General features: G+C 34.3%; 1 protein-coding gene across 1 annotated transcript in view; it reads left to right on the top strand.

Moving 5' to 3' along the window:
* Positions 1–16,832, top strand: part of pls1 (plastin 1 (I isoform)) — a 40,591-nt gene extending 23,759 nt beyond the window's left edge. The window contains 7 exon segments of the mRNA NM_199881.2: positions 3,914–4,106; positions 9,891–9,969; positions 11,451–11,565; positions 11,879–12,012; positions 15,137–15,260; positions 15,381–15,505; positions 15,608–16,832. Of these exon segments, the coding sequence (NP_956175.2) occupies positions 3,914–4,106; positions 9,891–9,969; positions 11,451–11,565; positions 11,879–12,012; positions 15,137–15,260; positions 15,381–15,505; positions 15,608–15,746 (909 nt within the window). The 3' untranslated portion in view covers positions 15,747–16,832.
* Positions 16,833–24,471: the final 7,639 nt, after the last annotated feature.

Raw genomic sequence — 24,471 nt, 5'->3', positions numbered from 1 at the left:
TATGCCGCCCAGTTATCATAGATATATACACTAGATATCGCATAGGGACCCTGAGCATGCGTCAATAGCTCCGCCACATTGGTACAGTGCTCCCAGGACAAATGTCATTCAACCGCACTAGACAAGACAGTGTTATTATGTGAAGATGCTAGACTTTAGCGCTGTCTACGGGTGTAGTAACAAGGAAACAAAGAAAACAAAGCACAAAGGCAGAACATTTCATAGGTAATATTAATTTTTTTTCTGTTTTTGTATGTTTGTATGAACTTTTTTGCTAATCAGGTAACGTTATTGATGATAACAGTCACTTACTGCATTCACCATAAGGCAAAGCAGCTCCAACTCGCACTAAACACTCGGCTTATGCTAGTTTTGTTGAATCAAATCAGCAAACAATGCAAAAGAAATATGACAACGAGATGCTGCGCTGCCAGAAACTTGTATTATTGTCGGCTAGTGAAAGAGTCGTTCGGGGGATTCATTCACAAACAAATCGCTCCCTCCGTCAGTATGAGAAGTGAAAGCAGGAGAGGAGGTGTGTTTCAGGACATGATTAGATCAAATTTAACATTGAGGGTGGATATTACATTTCTGTACACACAAACACAAGCTTTTTGTCAGGAATGCCCGTGCGGTCACTGATCCATCAATGTAGAAAAGTGATGTAAAATTATAATTTTCGTAATTAGAAAAAAAAAAAACATACTAACATCCAGGAAAACTCCCGATCATAGATATATGTGTATATGTGTATATCTCTGGCTTTGGATGGCCACAGTCCTCCACTGTACCTTGGTCCCGCATTCATTTCAAAGGAGCGCTACCCTGTAGCAAGATGGCAGCGCTATTAACGCATTCCGTCCAATAGACAACAATAGGCCAGGCGACATCTAATGTATATATCTATGCCCAGTTATTAACATCCAAACTAAAAATTCCATGCAAGTCAATGGCTGCAGCTTTCCAACATACTCCAAAATATTCTCTTTGGTGTTCAACAGAGGAAAGAAACTCAAACAGGTTCGTAACAAATGGAAAAATGAGTAAACGATGACAGAATTTCATTTTTGGGTAGAATGTCTTTTTAATCAATGATTCAACTTTCCACCGAGTCTCATTTTCTCTACAATTTCTTGTCATTTAACTTCTTTTATTTTGTTGAAGTTCTGTAGCGGCTGTGATTTCCATTAGAGTTTTCTTTGTTTTCAGACACCAAAGATAACACATGCTTGACATCCATTATTTCCCTGAACACTTTTCTTTGGCCTGTACTACACTGCTTTTCAAACCGGCTTTCTGTACTTTAAAGTTCATCTTTTGTTCAACTGCAGCAGCTCGGGGAGCGTGTCCTTAAGTTCATATCTATTTTAATGGCCCATTTCATCACAGGTCGATGGTGTAAAGATTAACAAACAGGTCACAAGAAAGACATTGCTTAGTCATGTGGCAATTGATTACAATTTGTTTGAATAGCTCAATAGAAAAGCATCTTTTTGATAAAAGAATATCACATTATCATGGTACTGTTTAATCACGCAACATTTGGCTCCCCAAAATTTTTGATTTACAGTGCTCAGCATATTTAAGTACACCCCATTTTAGAAATGAACATTTGTATTAATTTCTAAGTGAATATGGGCAATGTATTTTGGTGCATTTAAACAAAACAGATCTATTAAACAGACATATTTATTAAAATATATTTTTTTAGTCACCGAACATATTAAGAAATTGAAAGATAGTGCAATTAAATTCAAGCAAAATATAAAAAAATTAAAAAAATACAACCTACAAAATTTCCACAAAATTTTTCAATTTATTTTGCTTCTTTTGATTTTTTCATTTGCATTTAATATTTTTCTATATCATATAAATTTGAGTGTACTAGTTTTCGGACCGCTTCTTTAACTTATTTTGTTAGATAAGCTCCAGATTTGGCTTCAGTATTGACTAATCTAATGTACAGTATACGCACAATATAGCATAGCTTCCTATTAAAAATATGAATTTAAGATCCCCTAACCTGCCTATTAATCTAATAAACCTAGTTAAGCCTTTAAATATCACTTTAAGTTTTATAGAAGTGTCTTGAAAAATTTTCTCTCAGTGAAACAAATTGTGGAAAAAATAAACAGAGGGAGCTAATAATTCAGGGGGACTAATAATTCTGACTTCCACTATATATATATATATATATATATATATATATATATATATATATATATATATATATATATATATATATATATATATATATATATATATATATATATACATATATATATATATATATATATATATATATATATATATATATATATATATATATATATATATGGATTAGTTTTACTTTTGGTTTCTCTCAGCCTAGTTGTTGAGATTAACACACATGCAGTTCCTTTCTGTGACTGATTTTGAAACCTGGGAGAGTGATTTTCTAGTGAGTAGATTTCAATTTTGGCCGAATTATCTCTTTAATAAAAATCTCTTATAATAAGTGCTTTGCAGTCTTCCAAACATTTAACATAAAAAAAACAAGGTGGTTTATTCATTTATTCAAGGTGGATATTCGTTAGGGTTAGAATTTGGCATCAACAACATGAAAGCATGGATCTATCCTGCCTTGTATCAACGGTTCAGGCTGGTGGTCGTGGTGTAATGGTGTGGGGGATATTTTCTTGCCACACTTTGGGCACATTAGTACCAATTAAGCATCGTGTCAATGCTACAGCCTACCTGAGTATTGCTGCTGACCATGTCCATCACTTTATGACCACGGTGTACCCATCTTCTGATGGCTACTTCCAGCAGGATAACACGCCATGTCATCATTTTAGTCTGGTTTCTTGAACATGACAATGAGTTCACCGTACTCAAGTGGCCCTCAAAGTCACCAGAACTGAATCCAATAGAGCCCTTTTGGGATGTGGTGAAACAGGAGATTCACGTCAAGGATGTGCAGCTGACAAATCTGCAGCAACTGCGTGCTGCTATCATGTCAATATGGATTAAAATCTCTAAGAAACATTTCCAGTACCTTGCTGAGTCTATGCAACGAAGGATTAGGGCAGTGCTGAAGTCAAAATAGAGTCCAACCCGGTGCTAGTAAGGTGTACCTAATAAAGGGTCCGGTGAGTGTAGGTCTAAAATGTACTCATAGCAAATCCGTCTGACAGTTTTTGATGGAAGCAATGTATCTTTTTAAAACAGGCCATATATACAAATACAATTGCATTTATTAATTTGTTGTTAACTTCAAATGTTATTGCCATCATATGAATTTACTTAACGTAACTTACTAAAACAAACAAATACGTAATTTTAGCAAACCCCTATTAACCAAATCAGAAAAGGCTACAAATACACAAGACTTTTTTATTCAGTGACTATAATTCTAGTCTTGATACACATCTTTATATGTGTACGAGTGAACATTCAGTATCTGAACAAAAAGTTCAAAGCGACCTCTTCCAATGATGTTATTGACATCTTAACCTTTCATATTTAGGACATTTGTGTAGACAGGAAAGTACACATGAGTGTTTTAAATCCAAGTGAGTGTGTTTCTCATTAAAATCATACAATTTCCTATTAATTTCAAAGAATGCCCGAGCATAGTATGGCTTTTCAATATGGTGGTGACCGCTTTTCATGATATAATGAGCAATCCAGTTGTCTATTATAGATCAGTGGCAAAACCCATTAATTTTAATGCCAACAAAAGTGACTCAGAATGCTGAATGAAGCAGTAAAATGAACATTTATGCCCACATATTATCTTCTTATTGTAGCACAGAGCATCCAATAATCATATGTCAGAAGTCCTCTGGGAAAAAAAAAACGTTCTGCTTTACAGCTTCATGAGACGGTTTCGATGTAGAGCAGTTCTTCTGATTTAATGACTGTGTTTTAGGAGCGTGATGATGAGATGCGAGCAGAGCTGATGTTGAGGCAGGCGGCTCGTCTGGACTGCAGACAGTTTGTCACTCCCAAGGACGTGGTTGCAGGAAACCATAAGCTCAACATGGCGTTCGTGGCCAATCTTTTCAACATGTACCCAGCCTTGAACAGACCCACCGACAACGGCATTGATTATGCGATCGAGGGTGAGTTCTTTCATGTGAATACGCCTCACGCATTCTGGTGTTTATCAGGCCCTTTCGCTGCATTATCTGTGCTCTACATCTGAGCTTGCGTCCTGTCACAACCACACGTTTCCCATGATCAAAACAAGACATGATTGTTTTCTGAGAGCAATGGTTTAATCTGAAATGAGATTGAAATAAGGTTGTGCATAAATTATAATGAGGGTGGTTTTCTATAAGACACTTTTATATTTAATTTTCCCTATCATGTAAATACCAATAATTAGCAGTGGATTGTTGCTTAATTTTTTTTTTTACTATATGCAATAAAAAATAATAATAATTATTATTATTATTATTATTATTCTTAGTAGTACTAGTATTAATATCATTATATTATTATATAGTTAATATTTATTATTATTATTATTATTATTATTATTAATATTATTATTATATTATTCGCTGGTTCGAGCCTTGGCTCAGTTGCTGTTTCTGTGTGGAGTTTGCATGTTCTTCTTGCGTTCGGGTGGGTTTCCTCCGGGTGCTCCGGTTTCCCCCACAGTCCAAAGACATGCGGTACAGGTGAATTGGGTAGGCTAAATTGCCCGTAGTGTATGAATCTGTGTGTGAATGTGTGTGTGGATGCTTCCCAGAGATGGGTTGCGGCTGGAAGGGCATTCACTGCGTAAAAACTTGCTGGATTAAGTTGGCAGTTCATTCCGCTGTGGCGACCCCGGATTAATAAAGGGACTAAGCCGACAAGAAAATGAATGAATGAATGAATAATAATAACAATAGTACTGCTGCTGATACAAAACCTACTAGTAGTAGTAGAAGTAATTATTATTTTATAATTAACTATTAATTATTTTAATTATTATTATTATTATTATTATTTTATTACTATTTTACATGTAATGTTTTAAAATAATAACAATACTGCTGCTATAAATAATAACAATAATAGTAATAATGAGTATTGTTATTATTATTATTATTATTATTATCAAAAACAACATTACTGCTGCTGCTATAACTAATAATAATAACAACAAGATCAATAATAATAATATTTGTTATTATTAAATAATTAATTAATAATAACAATAGAACCGCTGCTGATACAACTACTACTACTACAAATATTATTATTAATTTTTATTATTATTAATAATTTTTATAACAATTCTGCTGCTATAACTAGGAATAATAATAATGATAATAACAACCACAACAGTAAAAATAATAATAATTGTTATTATTATTAACAATACTACAGCTGCTGGAAACAACAACTACTACTACTATTATTATTTTATTATTATTATTATAATTAATAAACCAAATATATAATTATAACAATATAATTAATTAAATATAATTGACCAAATAGAAACTAGTGTTATTATTAATAACATTGTTGGTAATATAAATGACAATACTGCTGCTACTATAACTAGTTTAAATAACAATGATTATTATGAATAATGATAGTTAGTTAGTTAATGAATTAAGCTAAATTTATAATATCAGAAAGGCTAATAACAGTTTGCAACAATGTTTGTAGTCACATCTGTGAGCAACAGGGGGCGCTGTGGTTTCTGCACATATAATGACTTTTCATGTTTGTCAGAGGGTCACCAATGCGAGCCTGCGCACGTTTTAGAGGCTCACAGATGACAGCAGTAAATGTGGGTAATTAAGTTCATCTCTCTGTCTCTTTATTTCTCTTCTGTCCTGCTAAACCGATTGTCCCATTTTCTCCTCCATTCTGTGTCTGTATGCCATCAAACCGATACAGATAAGCTGATTTGCCTGAACCCACTTACAGTAACTGCCTTTTTTCTCCATTTACATTGCAAAGAGAGATACTGTGAATGATTATTTTACCACAATGCTCTTGGCTGAACACATAACGCTTTTATTCAGCTCGCAGTGTTGAGTCTCTTCTTAATTAAAGCCAATGTTTAAAAGATCTTTTTTAGTTCAGAAGTTTTGCTATTTAAGCTTTATTGTCATTCCGCCACATGTGTGGTCATACAGACAGGAATGAAATGTTGTGTCTCGCAGGACCACCGTGCTACATAAATTAATCATAAATACAATCACATTCTGTAAGATACTTACCTATAAGACAGGCTATACAAGTACTTTTAAATGGGACTGAACAATGTTGTGCAGGATATTGTGCAAAAGAGGTATTTAAGGTTTAATGTTGTGCAAATGAGTTATTTAAGGTTAAAGCAAGCAGTGCAACATGACTGTGGTACATTTACACTGTAGCAAACATGGCTTTCCTTATTGAGTCTTTGTAAGATGTTTCTACAGGTGGTTTGTCAGGTCCACTCACCTATAAGAAGCACAATTTGAAATGCACAGTGTTTGCAAAAGACATGGAGTGATTAGGAAAGTGTCAATAGTGCAAATGTGCAACCTGGCGCAAGAGTCAGAGAGATGCAGTGGCGAATTTAGGCATGGGCAATATGGGTGATCGGCCAGGGCGGCATCTTGTAAATCAGCTGTGCCCCAGTAAGCTTTGAGATACAATTTACTTTATACAAATGTATTAATTTAGAGAGGTAATCCCAGAATAAACACGTTAGGGGCCATTCACATTGGGCGTCTTTTGCATTAATCTCTATGAGCAATAGAAACAACGCCTGTGAAACTTCCCCTCTGTAGTGCGTTTAATCATTGTTGCTGATGAGACCTATACCACTGTTGTGTCATCGACGAACTTGAAGATATCACTGGAGCTGAACCTAGCAGTGCAGTTATGGGTCAGCAGCATGAAGAGCAGTGGGATGAGCACACAGCATAGATATTAATCTACAGTTGAAGTCAGAATTATTAGCCCCTCTTTGAATTTATTTTTTTATTTTTTTATATATTTCCCAAATTATGTTTAAGAGAGCAAGGATATTTTCACAGTATGTCTGATAATGTTTTTTCTTCTGGAGAAAGTCTTATTTGTTTTATTTCGTCTAGAATAAAAATTTTTAAAACCATTTTAAGGTCAATATTATTAGCCTCTTTAAGCTATATTTTTTTCGATAGTCTAAAGAACAAACCACTGTTATACAATTACTTGCCTGAATACACCAACTAATTACCCTAACCTTCCTATTTAACCTATTTAACCCAGTGAAGCCTTTTAATGTCACTTTAAGCTGTAAGTGTCTTAAAATATCTACTCTAATATTATTTACTGTCATCATGGCAAAGATAAAATAAATCAGTTATTAGAAATGAATTATTAAAACTATTATGTTTAGAAATGTGTTGAAAAAACTTGTTAAACCAACAGGGGGGCTAATAGTTTTGACTTCAACTGTATATTTAAACACATTAATGAGGGAGGATATGCTAAAATTCACAAACTTCTTCGTTATTTATATATCACATTTACAGTTGAAGTCTAAATTATTCACCCTCCTGTTATTTTTTTTTGTTTGTTTGTTTTGTTTATCAATATTTCCCAAATGATGTTTAACAGAGAAAGGAATTTTTCACAGTATTTCCTATAATATATTTTCTTCTGGAGAAAGTCTTATTTGCTTTATTTCAGCTAAATTATTATATATTTATAAAAATAAAAAAAGAAAGTCAATATTATAAGCCCCCTTAAGCTATATTTTTAATTGTCTACAGAATAAACCATCGTAATAATTTGCCTAATTACCCTAACTTGCTTAATTAACTTAGTTACGCATTTAAATTGCACTTAAACCTGTTTAACACTCACTTTTGGGTATTTACACCTACCTAACTTAAAATTTTAACAGTTCTTGACCCCAGTGAGATATAAATGTAAATCATTGGAAAGGTATCATTGAAAAGAAGACATTTTGAGCTTTACTATAGTCCATCAAGAACAGTGATCACCAAACTTGTTCCTGGAGAGCCGGTGTCCTGGAGATTTTAGCTCCAACCCTAATCAAACACACCTGAACAAGCTAATCAAGGTCTTGCTTGGTATACTTGAAACATTCAGGCAGGTGTGTTGAGGCAAGTTGGAGCTAAATCCTGCAGGGACACCAGCCCTCCAGGACCGAGATTGGTGACCCCTGATCTAGAAAGTTTCATGCTGAAAAATATGAAAAGTTATACATTATGAAGTAATGAGAAAGGAAAAATGCAATATTTGTGTTTTCATATACAAACACAGCCTGACATTAATGTAATCACCTAAAAAGATATACCTTGAAAGCCAATTGTGTCATGGGTTTATATTTAAAATATGATGGAGATAGCATGCAAATTGAGATTTCTGCAAAAAGTTTTTCGAGACTACATCGATGTCCTTCTTTCCCTCACTGTCAGAGGCATTTTCTCAGGTCAGAAATGACCTTCCTAAACTAAAACAGTAACAGTTGCTGAAGAATTTGGGCTACATTCACACTTCATGAATCTTTGCAAAGAAGACAGTTTGAGCTTTACTATTCATCCTCTAATTTATAATGCTCAAAACTAAAAAAAAAAAAAAAAGGTTATCGATGTTTAAGTACTGTAAAAAGGAAATGCACCGCACTAAACATTTTATTATTTCATAAACAAATATGAAATGAGTCCTGGAGCAATACACAAAAGTAATAGGTAAAAATCCACACATCTCTTGAGTATATGTTTTGAATTTGATAGCAAAATCATAAATTTTAATCATCATAGAGTTTCTGGAATTATTTTTCTGGGACGATATCTTGTGATTTTCCCCCTCTCCTTGTTTGTGGAGAAACAGTCTGATGATCGTGTGTACTGAAGGTTTCTAACAACTATTTTAGTAATTTCACAAACCCCCTCAATTTTCTAATTGTAAAATAATAAACAGAAATGTATAGTATGAGTGATTATTTGAGCACAAAAAGTACATTGTGTGAGATGAGTCCAGTGCATATTCAGTAAAAAAAAAGTCTTACTAAAGTTGTTCTCTGAATACTAGTACTTTGAAAAATATAAAAATATCTAGTAAAATATGATTTACTGTCAACATGGCAAAACTAAAAGAATTCAGTTATTAGAAATGAGTTATTAATGGGTGTAATTATTAGTTGGTGTAGAACTTGTGATTTATTATTATTGTCAATTATCATTATTGTTGTCCTTTCTTTCTTTTTACTTTCATTTTTACTATCATACATTAATAAGCATTGTTGTTACTCCCTACCTCTGACTGGTTTCTTTCTTTATGTTTTATTTATATCTGTGACACTTGCTTAATTTATTGACTGTTATTGTTCCTTATGTATGTACTCTGACCTGTCCACCAAGTTACCTTTACATGCATACACACACACGCACACTGACGCACATACCAGTACCTGACTATATTGTTGTTGTTTTTGTTTTGTTTTGTTGCTTTGTATTTGTTATTTGTTGATGTTTTCTTGAATTTGTATGATCTTTGCATTTTCTAATAAAAAAAAAAAGAGTTATTAAAACTATTATGTTTAGAAACGTGTTTAAAAAAAGTCTACTTTCTGTTAAAATAATCAAGGGGGCTAAGAATTTAGGAGGACAAATAATTCCGACTTTAACTGTATATATCAATGTCAGTCTATTCAGCAATGCTAATAGGCTGTATATAAAGTAGAAGCCCTAAAGCTATGGCAGCAAAAATAACCTGTTTATTTGAGTAAGAGGGTGGACAGTGTTTGGTGAACTAAGGTCGATTTAAACATGGGCATCCAATGAAAATAATTCAGTAAATAAACTATATTTAAAGTCCATAATGATCCTTAAAATAAATAGCAGGCACAATACGGTGGCGTGTTATTAATAAATGATCTCTGTCTCTTGGCACAGGGGAAACGAGAGAGGACAGAACATTCAGGAACTGGATGAATTCTCTGGGGGTCTCTCCATACGTTAATCACCTGTACAGGTAATACAGACATTTACTGTAATTGTTTCTCCTTTTTTTTATTATTATGACAACATACTCTAAAAAATGGCAGGCCAAACTAAACTAAAGTTTGCACAGAATATACCCTACCTGACAAAAGACTTATCCAAGTTTTAGGAACAAATAATAACTTGACTTCTAGTTGATCCTTTGACTTCAGAAATGGCTTATTTGAAAGGCAAAGGCCTCTAGATTACGTTTATTTTACCAAAATAAAATATGATCATGTCTTGATTTTTAATTATTTAATTAGGACAGTGAGGGCTTTAATTAGACAAAAGTCTTGTCAGAAATAATGTACAGTATAGAATATAAAGTCATGGTGCAGTGAAAAAATAATGTAATTTTGTCTGACTCCCATGAGCTCGGACTGCATCTATACATCTCTGCAATGACTCAAATCACTTATTAATAGAGTCATCTGGAATGGCTAAGAAAGCGTTCTTGCAGGACTCCCGGAGTTCATCAAGACTCTTTGGATTCATCTTCAATGCCTCCTCCTTCATCTTACCCCGGACATGCTCAATAATGTTCATGTATGGTGACTGGGCTGCCCAATCCTGCAGCACCTTGACCTTCTTTGCTTTCAGGAACTTTAATGTGAAGGCCAAAGTGTGAGAAGGAGCGCTATCCTGCTGAAGAATTTGCCCTCTCCTGTGGTTTGTTATTTAATGGGCAGCACGAATGTCTTGATACCTCAGGCTGTTGATGTTGCCATCCACTCTACAGATCTCTCGCACACCCCAAACCATGAATTTCATCGAGAATCTTGGGTGCATTTGGGTTACAATAGGTCTTCTGCAGTATTTGTGATGATTGAGATGCAGTTCTACCTTCTTCCACTTTTCCAAATGATCAACTAGAAGTCAAGTTATTATTTGTTGCTCATACAACTGGGCTCAACGTCAAGACTTGTGTCAGGTAGTGGTTTTGAGAGACTCCATTACTCAATTAAATTGAGGCAACACGTTTATTCAATTAATTTAGTTCATTCAACTTTTTAGGGTTTTCAGTGTATAAAAAAAAAAACTATAAAAATTTTGAGAAACAAATTAAATAATGTTTGTTGTCTGCAGTAAAATAAAAGTCAAAGTAAATTTAGAAATCGCTTCTGTCTTTTTTATTAGCATTTTCCATACTGACCCAACTTTTTCCGATTTGGGATTGTACTTTCATGAAGTGTGAGGACCCTGCTTTTAGGTTCAGCGAAAGAAAATAAAGGTTTGAAACTAAATGAGGATACATAGACAGTAAATTCTCATTTTGGGGTGAACTATCCCTTTAAATGCCAGAGCATACACACCTTATTTTGTTGTTGTTGTTGAGTGGCTATGAAGAAACGTGCTGACATATCTCTGGTAATGTCAACCTTTAAACACAGTTGATCTTGATTCATTGTCTTAAGCATAAAACATTACAACCAAAAGAGTAAAGTTCATTCCGATCATTCTTTTCTCCAGTGATCTGCACGACGGCCTCATCATTCTTCAGTTATATGAGAGAATCCAGATACCGGTTGACTGGCCTAGAGTCAACAAACCTCCCTATCCTGTACTCGGCTCAAACATGAAGAAGGTTTGCCTTTTGTCAAGCTAAAATTATTAAAAAGCTAATAGCTGAGATCACCTTCAAGTAACTTCAGAACATTAGCCAGTCAAAAAATACGTTTCTGGCAGAAGATTAAAATAAAAGTGCACCCAGCTATGTTGAATTCCTGTATCTGCTAAACTGATTAGCGCAGCTCCCCCAGGCTAGCGGCTAACTCTGTTCAGAATTCCAAATGCACACTTTATTCATCAAAAATGCTAGTTGTGTATGGAACGCTGCTGTAGATGGAGTTGAATTATACATGTCATGTTAATTCGCCTGACATATGTTTGTTTTGTAGCTTGAGAATTGCAATTATGCGGTCGCACTGGGCAAAAAGGAAGCAAAGTTTTCCTTGGTAGGAATCGGCGGTGAGAATATCAATGAGGGAAGCCCCATGCACACGCTGGCACTGGTCTGGCAACTAATGAGAAGGTACTAGATCTATATATGATATTGCTTTCAGTACACGAGCATGCCAGTTCGTGACTGTTTTACATTTTGGCAAACATATATATACACACACACACAGTTGTAGCAGAATTATTACCCCCTTCAAATTGTTTTCTTCTTTTTAAAATTTTTTTCCAAATGATATTTAACAGAGCAAGAAAATTTTCACAGTATGTCTGATAATATTTTTTCTTCTGGAGGAAGTCTTATTTGTTTTATTTCGGCTAGAATAAAAGCAGTTTTATATTTTTTTTAAACACCGTTTTATGGAAAAAAAAATATTAGCCCCTTTAAGCTATATATTTTTTCTTGATAATCTACTGAACAAACCACCGTTATACAAATACTTGCCTAATTACCCTAACCTGCCTAGTTAACTTAAATAACCTAGTTAAGCCTTTATATGTCACTTAAAACGGGATAGAAGTGTCTTAAAAAATGTCTTATAAAATATTAAGTGCTGTCATCATGGTAAAGATAAAATAAATCCATTATAGAAATGAGTTACTATTATGTTTAGAAAAGTGTCGAATAAAATCTTCCTTCCGTTGGGGAAAAAATAAACAAGCGGTCTACTAATTCGGGGGGGGTAATAATTCTGACATCAACTGTGTATATATATATATATATATATAAAAATTAATACATACATATATATATATATATATATATATGTATATATATGTATATATATATGATGTATATATATATATATGTATATATATATATATATATATATATATATGTATATATATATATATATATATATATATATGTATATATATATATATATGTATATATATATATATATATATATATATATATATATATATATATATATATATATATATATATATATGTATATATATATATATGTATATATATATATATATATATGTATATATATATATATATATATATATATATATATGTATATATATATATATATATATATATATATATATATGTATATATATATATATATATATATATATATATATATATATATATATATATATATATATATATATATATGTATGTATGTATTAATTTTTACAATCTAATATACAAGTTGGTTTACTGGAAGAGGATCTAAAATAAAATACCTTTGCTGCTTGTTCAAACTACTTATTTAAAATGAGTTAAAACAACACACTTCTTAAGTCTTTTTTTTCAGGACAAATTAACAGTTTTATGTTTAGTCCACTTAAATTTGTAAAAAAAGATTAAAGCCCCGATCAGATCACATGATTTTGTCATGATTTCGGTAAGATTACCTTGACGTAGGATGTCGTGGGGAGTCGTAAACGACAAAAAATATTTTCTTCTCGTGTAACCTGGCATAGTTCACAACAACAGATACCATGTCTGCGACGCCTCGCAACACCATCGCAGAAAGTCTAGCATTTTTTATTTTTTCCGCAATCTTCACAACGATTTCCGGCACATAATTTATCAGATACAGTTAAAGTCGTAATTATTAGCCCCCTTTTAGAATTTTATTTTCTTTTTTAAATACTTTCCAAATGGAGTTTACCAAGGAAATTTTCAAAGTATGTCTGATAATATTTTTTCTTCTAGAGAAAGTTTTATGTGTTTTATTTCGGATAGAATAAAAGCAGTTTTATATTTTTTTAAACACCGTTTTATGGAAAAAATTATTAGCTCCTTTAAGCTATATATTTTTTCTCAATAATCTACTGAACAAACTATTATGTTTAGAAAAGTGTTGAATAAAATCTTCTTTCCGTTGGGGAAAAAATTAACAAACGGTCTACTAATTCAGGGTGGCTAATAATTCTGACATCAACTGTATATATATATATATATATATTATATATAAATAAATAAATATATATATATATATATATATATATATATATATATATATATATATATATATATATATATATATATATATATATATACCATGTCTGCGACGCCTCACAACATCATCGCAGAAAGTCTAGCATTTTTTTTTTTCCGCAATCTTCACGACGATTTCCGGCACTTAATTTATCAGTTACAGTTAAAGTCGTAATTATTAGCCCCCTTTTAGAATTTTATTTTCTTTTTTAAATACTTCCCAAATGGAGTTTACCAAGGAAATTTTCAAAGTATGTCTGATAATATTTTTTCTTCTAGAGAAAGTTTTATGTGTTTTATTTCGGATAGAATAAAAGCAGTTTTATATTTTTTTAAACACATTTTATGGAAAAAATTATTAGCTCCTTTAAGTTATATATTTTTTCTCGATAATCTACTGAACAAACTATTATGTTTAAAAAATTGTTGAATAAAATCTTCTTTCCGTTGGGGAAAAAATAAACAAGCGGTCTACTAATTCAGGGTGGCTAATAATTCTGACATCAACTGTATATATATATGTATATATATATACCATGTCTGCGACGCCTCGCAACATCATCGCAGAAAGTCTAGCATTTTTTATTTTTTCCGCAATCTTCACGACGATTTCCGGCACATAATTTATCAGTTACAGGTAAAGTCGTAATTATTAGCCTCCTTTTAGAATTTTATTTTATTTTTTAAATATTTCCCAAATGGACTTTACCAAGGAAATTTTCACAGTATGTCTGATAATATTTTTTCTTCTAGAGAAAGTTTTATGTGTTTTATTTCGGCTAGAATAAAAGCAGCTTTTATTTTTTTTTTAACATTTTAAGGTCAGAATGATTAGCCCCTTTAAGCTATTTTTTTTTTCGATAGTCTACAGAACAAACCATCGTTATGCAATACCTTGCCTAATTACCCTAACCTGCCTAGTTAACCTAATTAACCTAGTTAAGCCTTTAAATGTCACTTTAAGCTGTATAGAAGTGTCTTGAAAAATATCAGGTAAAATATTATTTACTGTCATCATGGCAAAGATGAAATAAATCAGTTAATAGAGATGAGTTATTAAAACTATTATGTTTAGAAATGCGTTTAAAAAAATCTTCTCTCCGTTAAACAGAAATTAGGGGAAAAAAATAAACAGGGGCTAATAATTCAGGGGGGCTAATAATTCTGACTTCTACTGTTTATATTTTTATTTTAATGTCTCATTAATTTCTTTCTTTCTTATAAACAATAACTCTCCCAGATACACACTGAAGGTTCTGTCTGATCTTGGTGATGGGGAAAAAGTCAGTGACCAAATAATAATCAACTGGGTGAACAGCACCCTGAAACAAGGCGATAAAAACTCCTCCATTAGCAGCTTCAAGGTGAATCCCATCAGACATTTACAGTCAGAATCGCTTTCATAATGTGCCATAACAATAACAAACCATTATCATATTAAAAAAATACTGTTTAAATATATTTTAAAAAATGCATCAATACAGGACAAATCGATCAGCACAAGCCTGCCAGTGATTGATCTGATCGACACCATTGTGCCCAAAGCCATTAAATACGAGATGGTGAAGAGCGGCGACATGACGGCAGAGGACAAGCTAAACAATGCAAAGTAAGTTCCCTCACATAAATTACCTCGATACGCATCTGACGCCAAATTGCCTTCTGTCTCGCCACCAGCAACTGTCTCCCTATCTCTGTTTCCCACTCGCAGATATGCAATCTCTGTGGCGCGAAAAATAGGAGTCAAGGTGTACGCCCTGCCCGATGACCTTGTGGAGGTCAAACCCAAGATGGTGATGACGGTGTTCGCGTGCCTTATGGGAAGAGGCTTGAAGAAAGTTGACGGCTGACCTTTATGAAGGACTCTTGTCAGAAACACACAACCCTCACGTTGCACTTTTCCTCCTCCTGACTTCCATTTATTGCTTTAAAGTGAATATGTTGTTTTCGAATCAATGTAGAGTCTTCACTTCTCCTGTTAGGATAACTTCAGACAGGACCAAGTAGTGACCTTAAAATTTAGGAAATGTGGTTCTCTAATTTTGATCTCCACTGTAGACATAGCCTCAATCCCCATGACTGTGTTTCGCAACCACATTCCTGGAGGACCACCAACACTGCATGTTCTGGATGTCTCTTTCGTCTTTCACACCCATTACAGGTCTTTCAGTCTCTGCAAATGAGCTAATGATCTGAATCTGGTGTGTTTGGTTAAGAAGATATGGAAAATGTGCGGAGTTGGTGGTCCTCTGGAAACATGGTTGAGAAACACTGCTTTAAGGCAAATTGTTTTATATATATATATATATATTTCCTCAGACATTTGTCTTTCATGACAAGCTTCTATTTAGGGGTTAGTTCATACAAAAATTCTCCCCACATGTCATTCCAAACCTTGAGACAAACCTTGAAGATTCGTCTTCGGAACACAAACTAGATGAAATCTTAGAGCTCTCGAATCCTCCATAGACAATCACTACATGTTTTTGGAGATTTGTATAATTATAGTTGAAAAACTGAAGTCACATGAAAAGTTCTGACAATGTTTTTGGTTCCTTCTCTGGACTTTGAACATCTCGAAACACTTTCTGTGTCTATGGAGGATGAGGGAGCTCTCAAATCATCTAAAATATCTTAACTTGCATTCTGAGGATGAACCAAGATCTCACAGGATTGGAATGGCATCAGTGTGTGTAATTAATAACAGAGTTTTCATTTTTGGCTGAACTAACTCTTTAAGCGCATCTCAATATGTCTTGCAGAATCTGTTTGCAGATGTAAGATTATTGAAAGGCAGTGCCTGTTTTCTTGAAAACTGTGACTATTTTTTTTCCATTTCTCATTAAAATGATTCCTTTTGAGCCAGATTGTAAATAGTTGGATATTTTTAACGATACATAAATAAAGATGCCCACCAGAACTATTTGAGCCATGCAGATCTGCGCATTAATTCAGTTTGATGAGCTTGGATTCATCTGGCAACCTCTTTTGGCTTACAATCAAACATGTTGTGTGTCAGACTAAACCAGTGTTTCCCAGTACAGTACATACTGTACATCACCTGAAAATGTAATAAATAGGCTTTCCATTGATGTTTGGTTTCTCAGGATGGACAACAAGGGTGAAAACTTTTGGTCAAAACAATCAACATTTTGAGAAAATCACCTTAAAGTTGCCCAAATTAAGTCCGCAGTGCACATTACTAACCACAAACTGAGTTTTAAGGTATTTGCAGTAGAAAATATACAAAATATATTCACTAACATGATCTTTACTTAATATTCTAATGATTTTTGACATAAAATCAAAATCGTAAAAAATGATTAATTTCATTGTGAGTGTTGATTAGTTAAGGCCTCCTAATATAAAGCGACACCAAATATTTGGCCAAGAAATACTGTATTAGAAAATCTGCAATCTGAGGGTGAACAAAAAAATCAGAATACTGAGAAAAACACCTTTTAAATGTCCAAATTACGTCCTTCACAGTGCACATTAATAATCACAAATTAAGGTTTGATGTAGTCACAGTAGGAAATGTACACAGAACAAGATTTTTACTTAATATTCTAATGTTAAAATATTCTAATATTACGTTACATTAATATTATATTTATTACCTAATGTTAGGTTTTTGACCTAAAAGTAAAATTGTAAAGATTTATTAATGTCAGTGTGAGTGTATATTAGTTAAGGTCACCTAATATAAAGCGTCACCCAATATTATTTGAAAATTTCCCAGAGATGGGTTGCGGCTGGAAGGGCATCCGCTGTGTAAAAACTTGCTGGATAAGTTGATTCCACTGTGGCGACCCCGGATTAATAAAGGGACTAAGCCGACAAGGAAATGAATGAATGAATGAATGAATATTTAAAAATTTGCAATCTGAGGGTTAAAATAACGAAAATACTGAGAAAAATCACCTTAAAGTTGTCCAAATTAAGTCCTTCACAGTGTACATTACTGACCACAAACTGAGTTTTGAAGTATTTGCAGTAGAAAATGTATAAAACATATTCACTAACATGATGTTTACTTAATATTCTAATGATTTTTGACATAAAAAATTGTAAAAATTTGTTAATTTCATTGTGAGTGTATATTAGTTAAGGCCACCTAATATAAAGCGACACATAATATTTGGCCAAGAAATACTGTATTAGAAAATCTGCAATCTGAGGGTGAACAAAAAAATCAGAATACTGAGAAAAACACCTTTTAAATGTCCAAATTACGTCCTTCACAGTGCACATTAATAATCACAAATTGAGGTTTAATGTAGTCACAGTAGGAAATGTACACAGAACAAGATTTTTACTTAATATTCTAATGTTAAAATATATTAATATTACGTTACATTAATATTATATTTATTACCTAATGTTAGGTTTTTGACCTAAAAGTAAAATTGTAAAGATTTATTAATGTCAGTGTGAGTGTATATTAATTAAGGTCACCTAATATAAAGCGTCACCCAATATTATTTGAAAATTTTCCCAGAGATGGGTTGCGGCTGGAAGGGCATCCGCTGTGTAAAAACTTGCTGGATAAGTTGGCGGTTCATTCCACTGTGGCGACCCCGGATTAATAAAGGGACTAAGCCGACAAGGAAATGAATGAATGAATGAATATTTGAAAATTTGCAATCTGAGGGTTAAAATAACAAAAATACTGAGAAAAATCACCTTAAAGTTGTCCAAATTAAGTCCTTCACAGTGTACATTACTGACCACAAACTGAGTTTTGAAGTATTTACAGTAGAAAATGTATAAAACATATTCACTAACATGATGTTTACTTAATATTCTAATGATTTTTGACATAAAAAATTGTAAACATTTGTTAATTTCATTGTGAGTGATTATTAGTTAAGGCCACCTAATATAAAGCGACACCTAATATTTGGCCAAGAAATACTGTATTAGAAAATCTGCAATCTGAGGGTGAACGAAAAAATCAGAATACTGAGAAAAACACCTTTTAAATGTCCAAATTACGTCCTTCACAGTGCACATTAATAATCACAAATTGAGGTTTGATGTAGTCACAGTAGGAAATGTACACAGAACAAGATTTTACTTAATATTCTAATGTTAAAATATTATATTAATATTACATTACATAGTCACACTTTACAATAAGGTTCATTAGTTAATGTTAATAAATGCATTTACTGACATGAACAAACAATGAACAATACATTTACTACTGTATTTGTTCATGTTAATCAATGTTAGTTATTAAAAATACAGTAGTTCATTGTTCATGTTAACTCATGGTGCATTAACTAATGTTAACAAGCATGGAGTTGGATGTTAATAATGCATTAGTAAATGTTCAATTATGATTAATAAATGCTGTACATGTGTTGTTCATTATTAGCTCATGTTAGTAAATGCATTAACTAATGAACCTTTTTGTAAAGTGTTACCCATTACATTAATATTATATTTATTACCTAATGTTAGGTTTTTGACCTAAAAGTAAAATTGTAATGATTTATTAATGTCAGTGTGAGTGTATATTAGTTAAGGTCACCTAATATAAAGCGTCACCCAATATTATTTGAAAATTTTCCCAGAGATGGGTTGCGGCTGGAAGGGCATCCGCTGTGTAAAAACTTGCTGGATAAGTTGGCGGTTCATTCCACTGTGGCGACCCCGGATTAATAAAGGGACTAAGCCGACAAGGAAATTAATGAATGAATGAATATTTGAAAATCTGCGATCTGAGGGTTAAAATAACAAAAATACTTAGAAAATCACCTTAAAGTTGTCCAAATGAAGTCCTTAGCAGTGCACATTACTGACTTTTAATATATTTACAATAGGAAATTTACAAAATGCGTCCACAGAACATGATTTTTTTTTTAATATTCAGATTTTTAGCATTAAAATAAGATCAATTATTTTGACCCATGCAGTGTATTTTTGGCTAACGCGACTGATTTTGTGGTTCAAATTATAAGTAAAAAAAACAGCCCTTTTAAAGTCATTTTAGTCTTTAGAATAGATCAAATCTACAATTAGAAGTCATACATGATATAACAGTGGCTAGAATTATATTTATCAAAGCCTTTGCCTCATATTTGCTCTCATCTCTGCCAATGTCTTGTGAGAGCAGCTCTTCTCTAGAGGCAGTTTCTTTCAATGCCAGTGTAAAAATCCAGATGTGTGGAAGTAATGTATGTGGGATCATTTCAGCTGAGCTGAGCATTTCCCTTTGACAATTGTACCATCACGTAAAAGCTATGCTCGGTTTCACCCGTGAGAATAAATGAAGCCTACTCCAGGCACAGTGAATTCACTTAACAATGTGCCTCATTCTCTGTACTGCGTTATATTACCGCTCTGGAACTCGAGCAGATTTCAAAATTGGAGTAAGCTCCAGAAAAGAAGATATCTGCAATTGCTGCCCAGTTCCAACACTGATAGTTTAAACCCTCTGGAAATAGAAGTGCGCACTTACTGATTATATAACATTAAAAGGGCACTCGTTTATAACCACTTCATAACACTTTCTGTAAGAACAGGTTTCAAACTACATTTGTTAGAATGTCAAGTTAAACATGATCATCGGACATGTTGATAAATGGGAGGTTAGAATTTAAATGATAAACAAAAATCCCTGTTATTCCATGACTTAGACAAAAATAAAAGAAAAATCCCTGATTCTCAATGTCTGGAATACACCGTTTTTTTTTTTTTGTTTGTTTTTTTAAATGGCATGATAGGGAATCTCATGGCAATTCATAATTTTCATATGACTTTAATTTGTAAAAATCATATGAATCCATATAGACTAGTCATTAAATGGACAAAATGTAAAATAGTTACGTTTCTTCAAGAGATCAATCTGGATCTTCCATGAGGAATTCCATGAGCTATTGGCAGCAGCCATTCGCAGTGGTGTCTGAAACTATAGTGGACGTTCTGAAGTGCACTCAACTGAAGATTATGCAAGACGTGTCACTCGTATAGCTTTGAATGTGAAAGTGTAACGGTCAATATGGTGAATGAAGCCCCACCTTGTAGCAAAGGAGCCAATCAGCGATCGCTATAGACTGAGGATTCTTCGGGGGAGGGGCTTGGACCAGAAGTGAGTCTCTGCAGATTTTGTGTCATTCAAACATTTCAAAATTAAACTAAAAACACACTTGTGTTGTTTCGTAATATGAAATGTAATCGTAAGCTTGGCAAGCAATTTTGGAGGATTTACGTTTCCTCATTCAGACAGAATGCCTGAGCATATCGAGTGAAGTGACTTGCCTTAAAGGGACTCTGACTCAATCAATCCTACAATGCACAGCTAGTGAATACCCATAATGTAGTGAGTTTGCAGGCCGAATGAATTACTGTATCTGACCACAAGATGGCGACCACATCAGAGTCCAATCAAGTAAGTTTCTAAATAAATGATTATTTAATTAAATTAACATTTTTGCACGACTAAAAGCAAAATACTTTACTGATAGACAAAGCTACATCCCTTCAGTGCACTCTACACTACCTAGCAAAAGTCTTGTCGTCAGTGGCGTACCGCAAAATGCGGTGGCCCCCCTGCAGGGATCACCGACGGGGCCCCGCAATAGAAGGTGGTGGGGTGGGGGGGGGGGGGGGGGTAGTGTCAGAGCCAGAGATATACACATATACACATATATCTATGATCGGAAGTTTTCCTGGATGTTAGTATGCAATTTTTTTTTTATTATGAAAATTATAATTTTACATCACTTTTCTACATTGATGGATCAGTGACCGCACGGGCATTCCTGACAAAAAGCTTGTGTTTGTGTGTACAGAAATTTACTATTCACCCTCCCTGTTAAATTTGATCTAATCATGTCCTGAAACACACCTCCTCTCCTGCTTTCACTGCTCATACTGATGGAGGGAGCGATTCAGTTGTGAATGAATCTCCGTTATGAACGACTCGTTCACTAGCCGACAATAATACAAGTTTCTGGCAGCGCAGCATCTCGTTGTTATATTTCTTTTGCATTGTTTGCTGATTTTATTCAACAAAACTAGCATAAGCCGAGTGTTTAGTGCGAGTTGGAGCTGCTATGCCTTATGGTGAATGCAGTAAGTGACTGTTATTATCAATAACGCTACCTGTTAAGCACAAATTACAAAACATACAAAAACGTAAAAAACTTAATCTTACCTATGAAATGTTCTGCCTTTGTGCTTTGTTTTCTTTGTTTGCTCGTTACTACACTCGTAGACAGCGCTAAAGTCCAGCATCTTCACGTAATAACACTGTCTTGTCTAGTGCGATTGAATGACATTTGTCCTGGGAGCACTGTACCAATATGGCGGCGCTATTGACGCATGCTCAGGGTCCCTATGCGATATCTAGTGTATATATCTATGTTACAAATTGAGGAGCGGGGAAAGGAGGCGGGGTGGAGTGACAACGTGGGGAATCCTTTACAAACTGAGGAGCGATCACAAACCGAGAACGTCAAAGTAGCCAGAAGTCATTCATTTTTTAACGAGAACTAGCGGCGAGAAACAGCGGCGCGTCTTCATTGGCTATGACGCAGTTCGGCGGCAAGCAATCAGAATGAAGTAGTCCACCGCTTGAGAGGAGTTCAGAGAACACAGACCTGTGCACTTTGGTTCTGACCACAGTTGTTCCCAAGAGTTTGATTATTGCGATTCCTGGATTTTCAATTATTGAAAATCGCTACGACGTGGGGCCCCCCTGCGGTGCGTGCCCTGCGGGCCCGTCCGCTACGCCACTGCTTGTCGTTGATCCCAGTTGTAAGAGCAACAAATAATAATTGACTAGTTGATCATTTGGAAAAGTGTCAGAAGGTAGATTTTTCAGATGAATCATCTGTTGAGCTGCATCCCAATCATCACTAATACTGCAGAAGACCTATTGGATCCTAAATGCACCCAAGATTCTCATAGAAAACAGTCAAGTTTGGTGAAGAAAAAAATCATGGTTTAGGGTTACATTCAGTATGGGGGTGTGCGAGAGATCTGTAGAGTGGATGGCAACATCAACAGCCTGAGGTATCAAAACATTTGTGCCGCTCGTTACATTACAAACCACAGGAGAGGGCAAATTCTTCAGCAGGATAGCGCTCCTTCTAATACTTCTGCCTCCACATCAAAGTTCCTGAAAGCAAAGAAGGTCAAGATGCTCCAGGATTGGCCAGCCCAGTCACCAGACATGAACATTATTGAGCATTATCCGGGGTACAATGAAGGAGGAGGCATTGATGATGAATCCAAAGATTCTTGATAAACTCAAGTTATCTGAGTCATTGCAGACATGTACGGATGCAGTCCTCCAAGCTCATGGGCAGTCAGACACAATATTAATTCTTTTTCCACTGCACCATGACTTTGTATTCTACACTGGACATTATTTCTGTTAATTGACACAACTTTTGTCTAAGCAAAGTCACACTGTGCTAAGTGAAGTTTATTTATAAACTAATTTCCGAGAGGAGCACGCGCTTATGATTGATAGAAGCTGGTCCACATTAGCTAACACTGATTCATTAATCAGACGGCTCCTTAACCACTATAAGTAACCAGAGTATCTTAACTCAGCCATCTTCGAAGAACCCCCCTTCCACCCCTACTCCTCCCATTTCCTTGTCAGGGCAGCACCGAGGCCTAATGGTTAGCATGATTGCCTCACAGCAAGAATGTCACTGGCTCAGACACTACCGGCCAAGTCGGCATTTCTGTGCGTTTCTGAGATTGCATGTTCTCCCCGTGTTTGCGTGGGTTTTTACCGGGCTCTCCGGTTTCCTCCCACAGACCAAAAACATGTAACATAGGAAAATTGACAGCATAGACGCTCCATATCATTCGAGATCTACTTGCAACATTATCAAGCAGGGGTGTTCTACCTGAACTCTGACTCCTCTCTCGCCCTGCAATAGGAGGGAGCCCCGGGCTCGAGGATCTCATGAGCTCAGGGCTCTCTCCTGGGACAGCATGCCAAACACGATTCATAATCAATCATCAGCTAAGGGCGAACTCTTGAAATTAAATAATTAAAAATCAAGACGTAATCATATTTTATTTTGGTAAAATAAGCGTAATCTAGAGGCCTTTGCCCTTTATATAAGCCAAATGATCAACTAGAAGTCCATTTAATATTGTTCTTCCTAAAACTTGGATAGGCCACAAGACTTTTGTCAGGTAGTGTATTAGTGGACTAATGCAGGGCATAGTGAATCAGGGTATATAAGGTGCAACTTTTGATACAGCCAAGCATTCAGGATGCTCTGTAGTATCCGCAGGTGTCATAGTACCAATTTCTCCAGTGCACTTCATTTCATTTTGTCACCTTCAATCTTTGTTCACTCTTTACAACACTAGATAGATTAGATAAATGTCAGACTTAAAGGCCAACATGTTCGCATCTCCTGAGACGTAAATGTCACCACCATCCAGCTACAGCAAATCAGTGTTTGTGTTATAGTTCTCCAGACAATATATGAAGGACAAGTGTTCGGTATATAGATTAGAAGATGTCATTGCTTCATCTGGTTAAGGATATTTTTAATGTACTATTGGGGGTACATGTGGTTTAGAAAAGGT

This window comes from Danio rerio, chromosome 2, assembly GCF_052040795.2.
Source record: "Danio rerio strain M-AB ecotype USA chromosome 2, GRCz13ab, whole genome shotgun sequence".
In the NCBI taxonomy this organism is placed as follows: Eukaryota; Metazoa; Chordata; class Actinopteri; order Cypriniformes; family Danionidae; genus Danio; species Danio rerio.
Note: the sequence above shows the minus strand (reverse complement) of the source record. Positions and strands in the feature narration are given on the sequence as shown.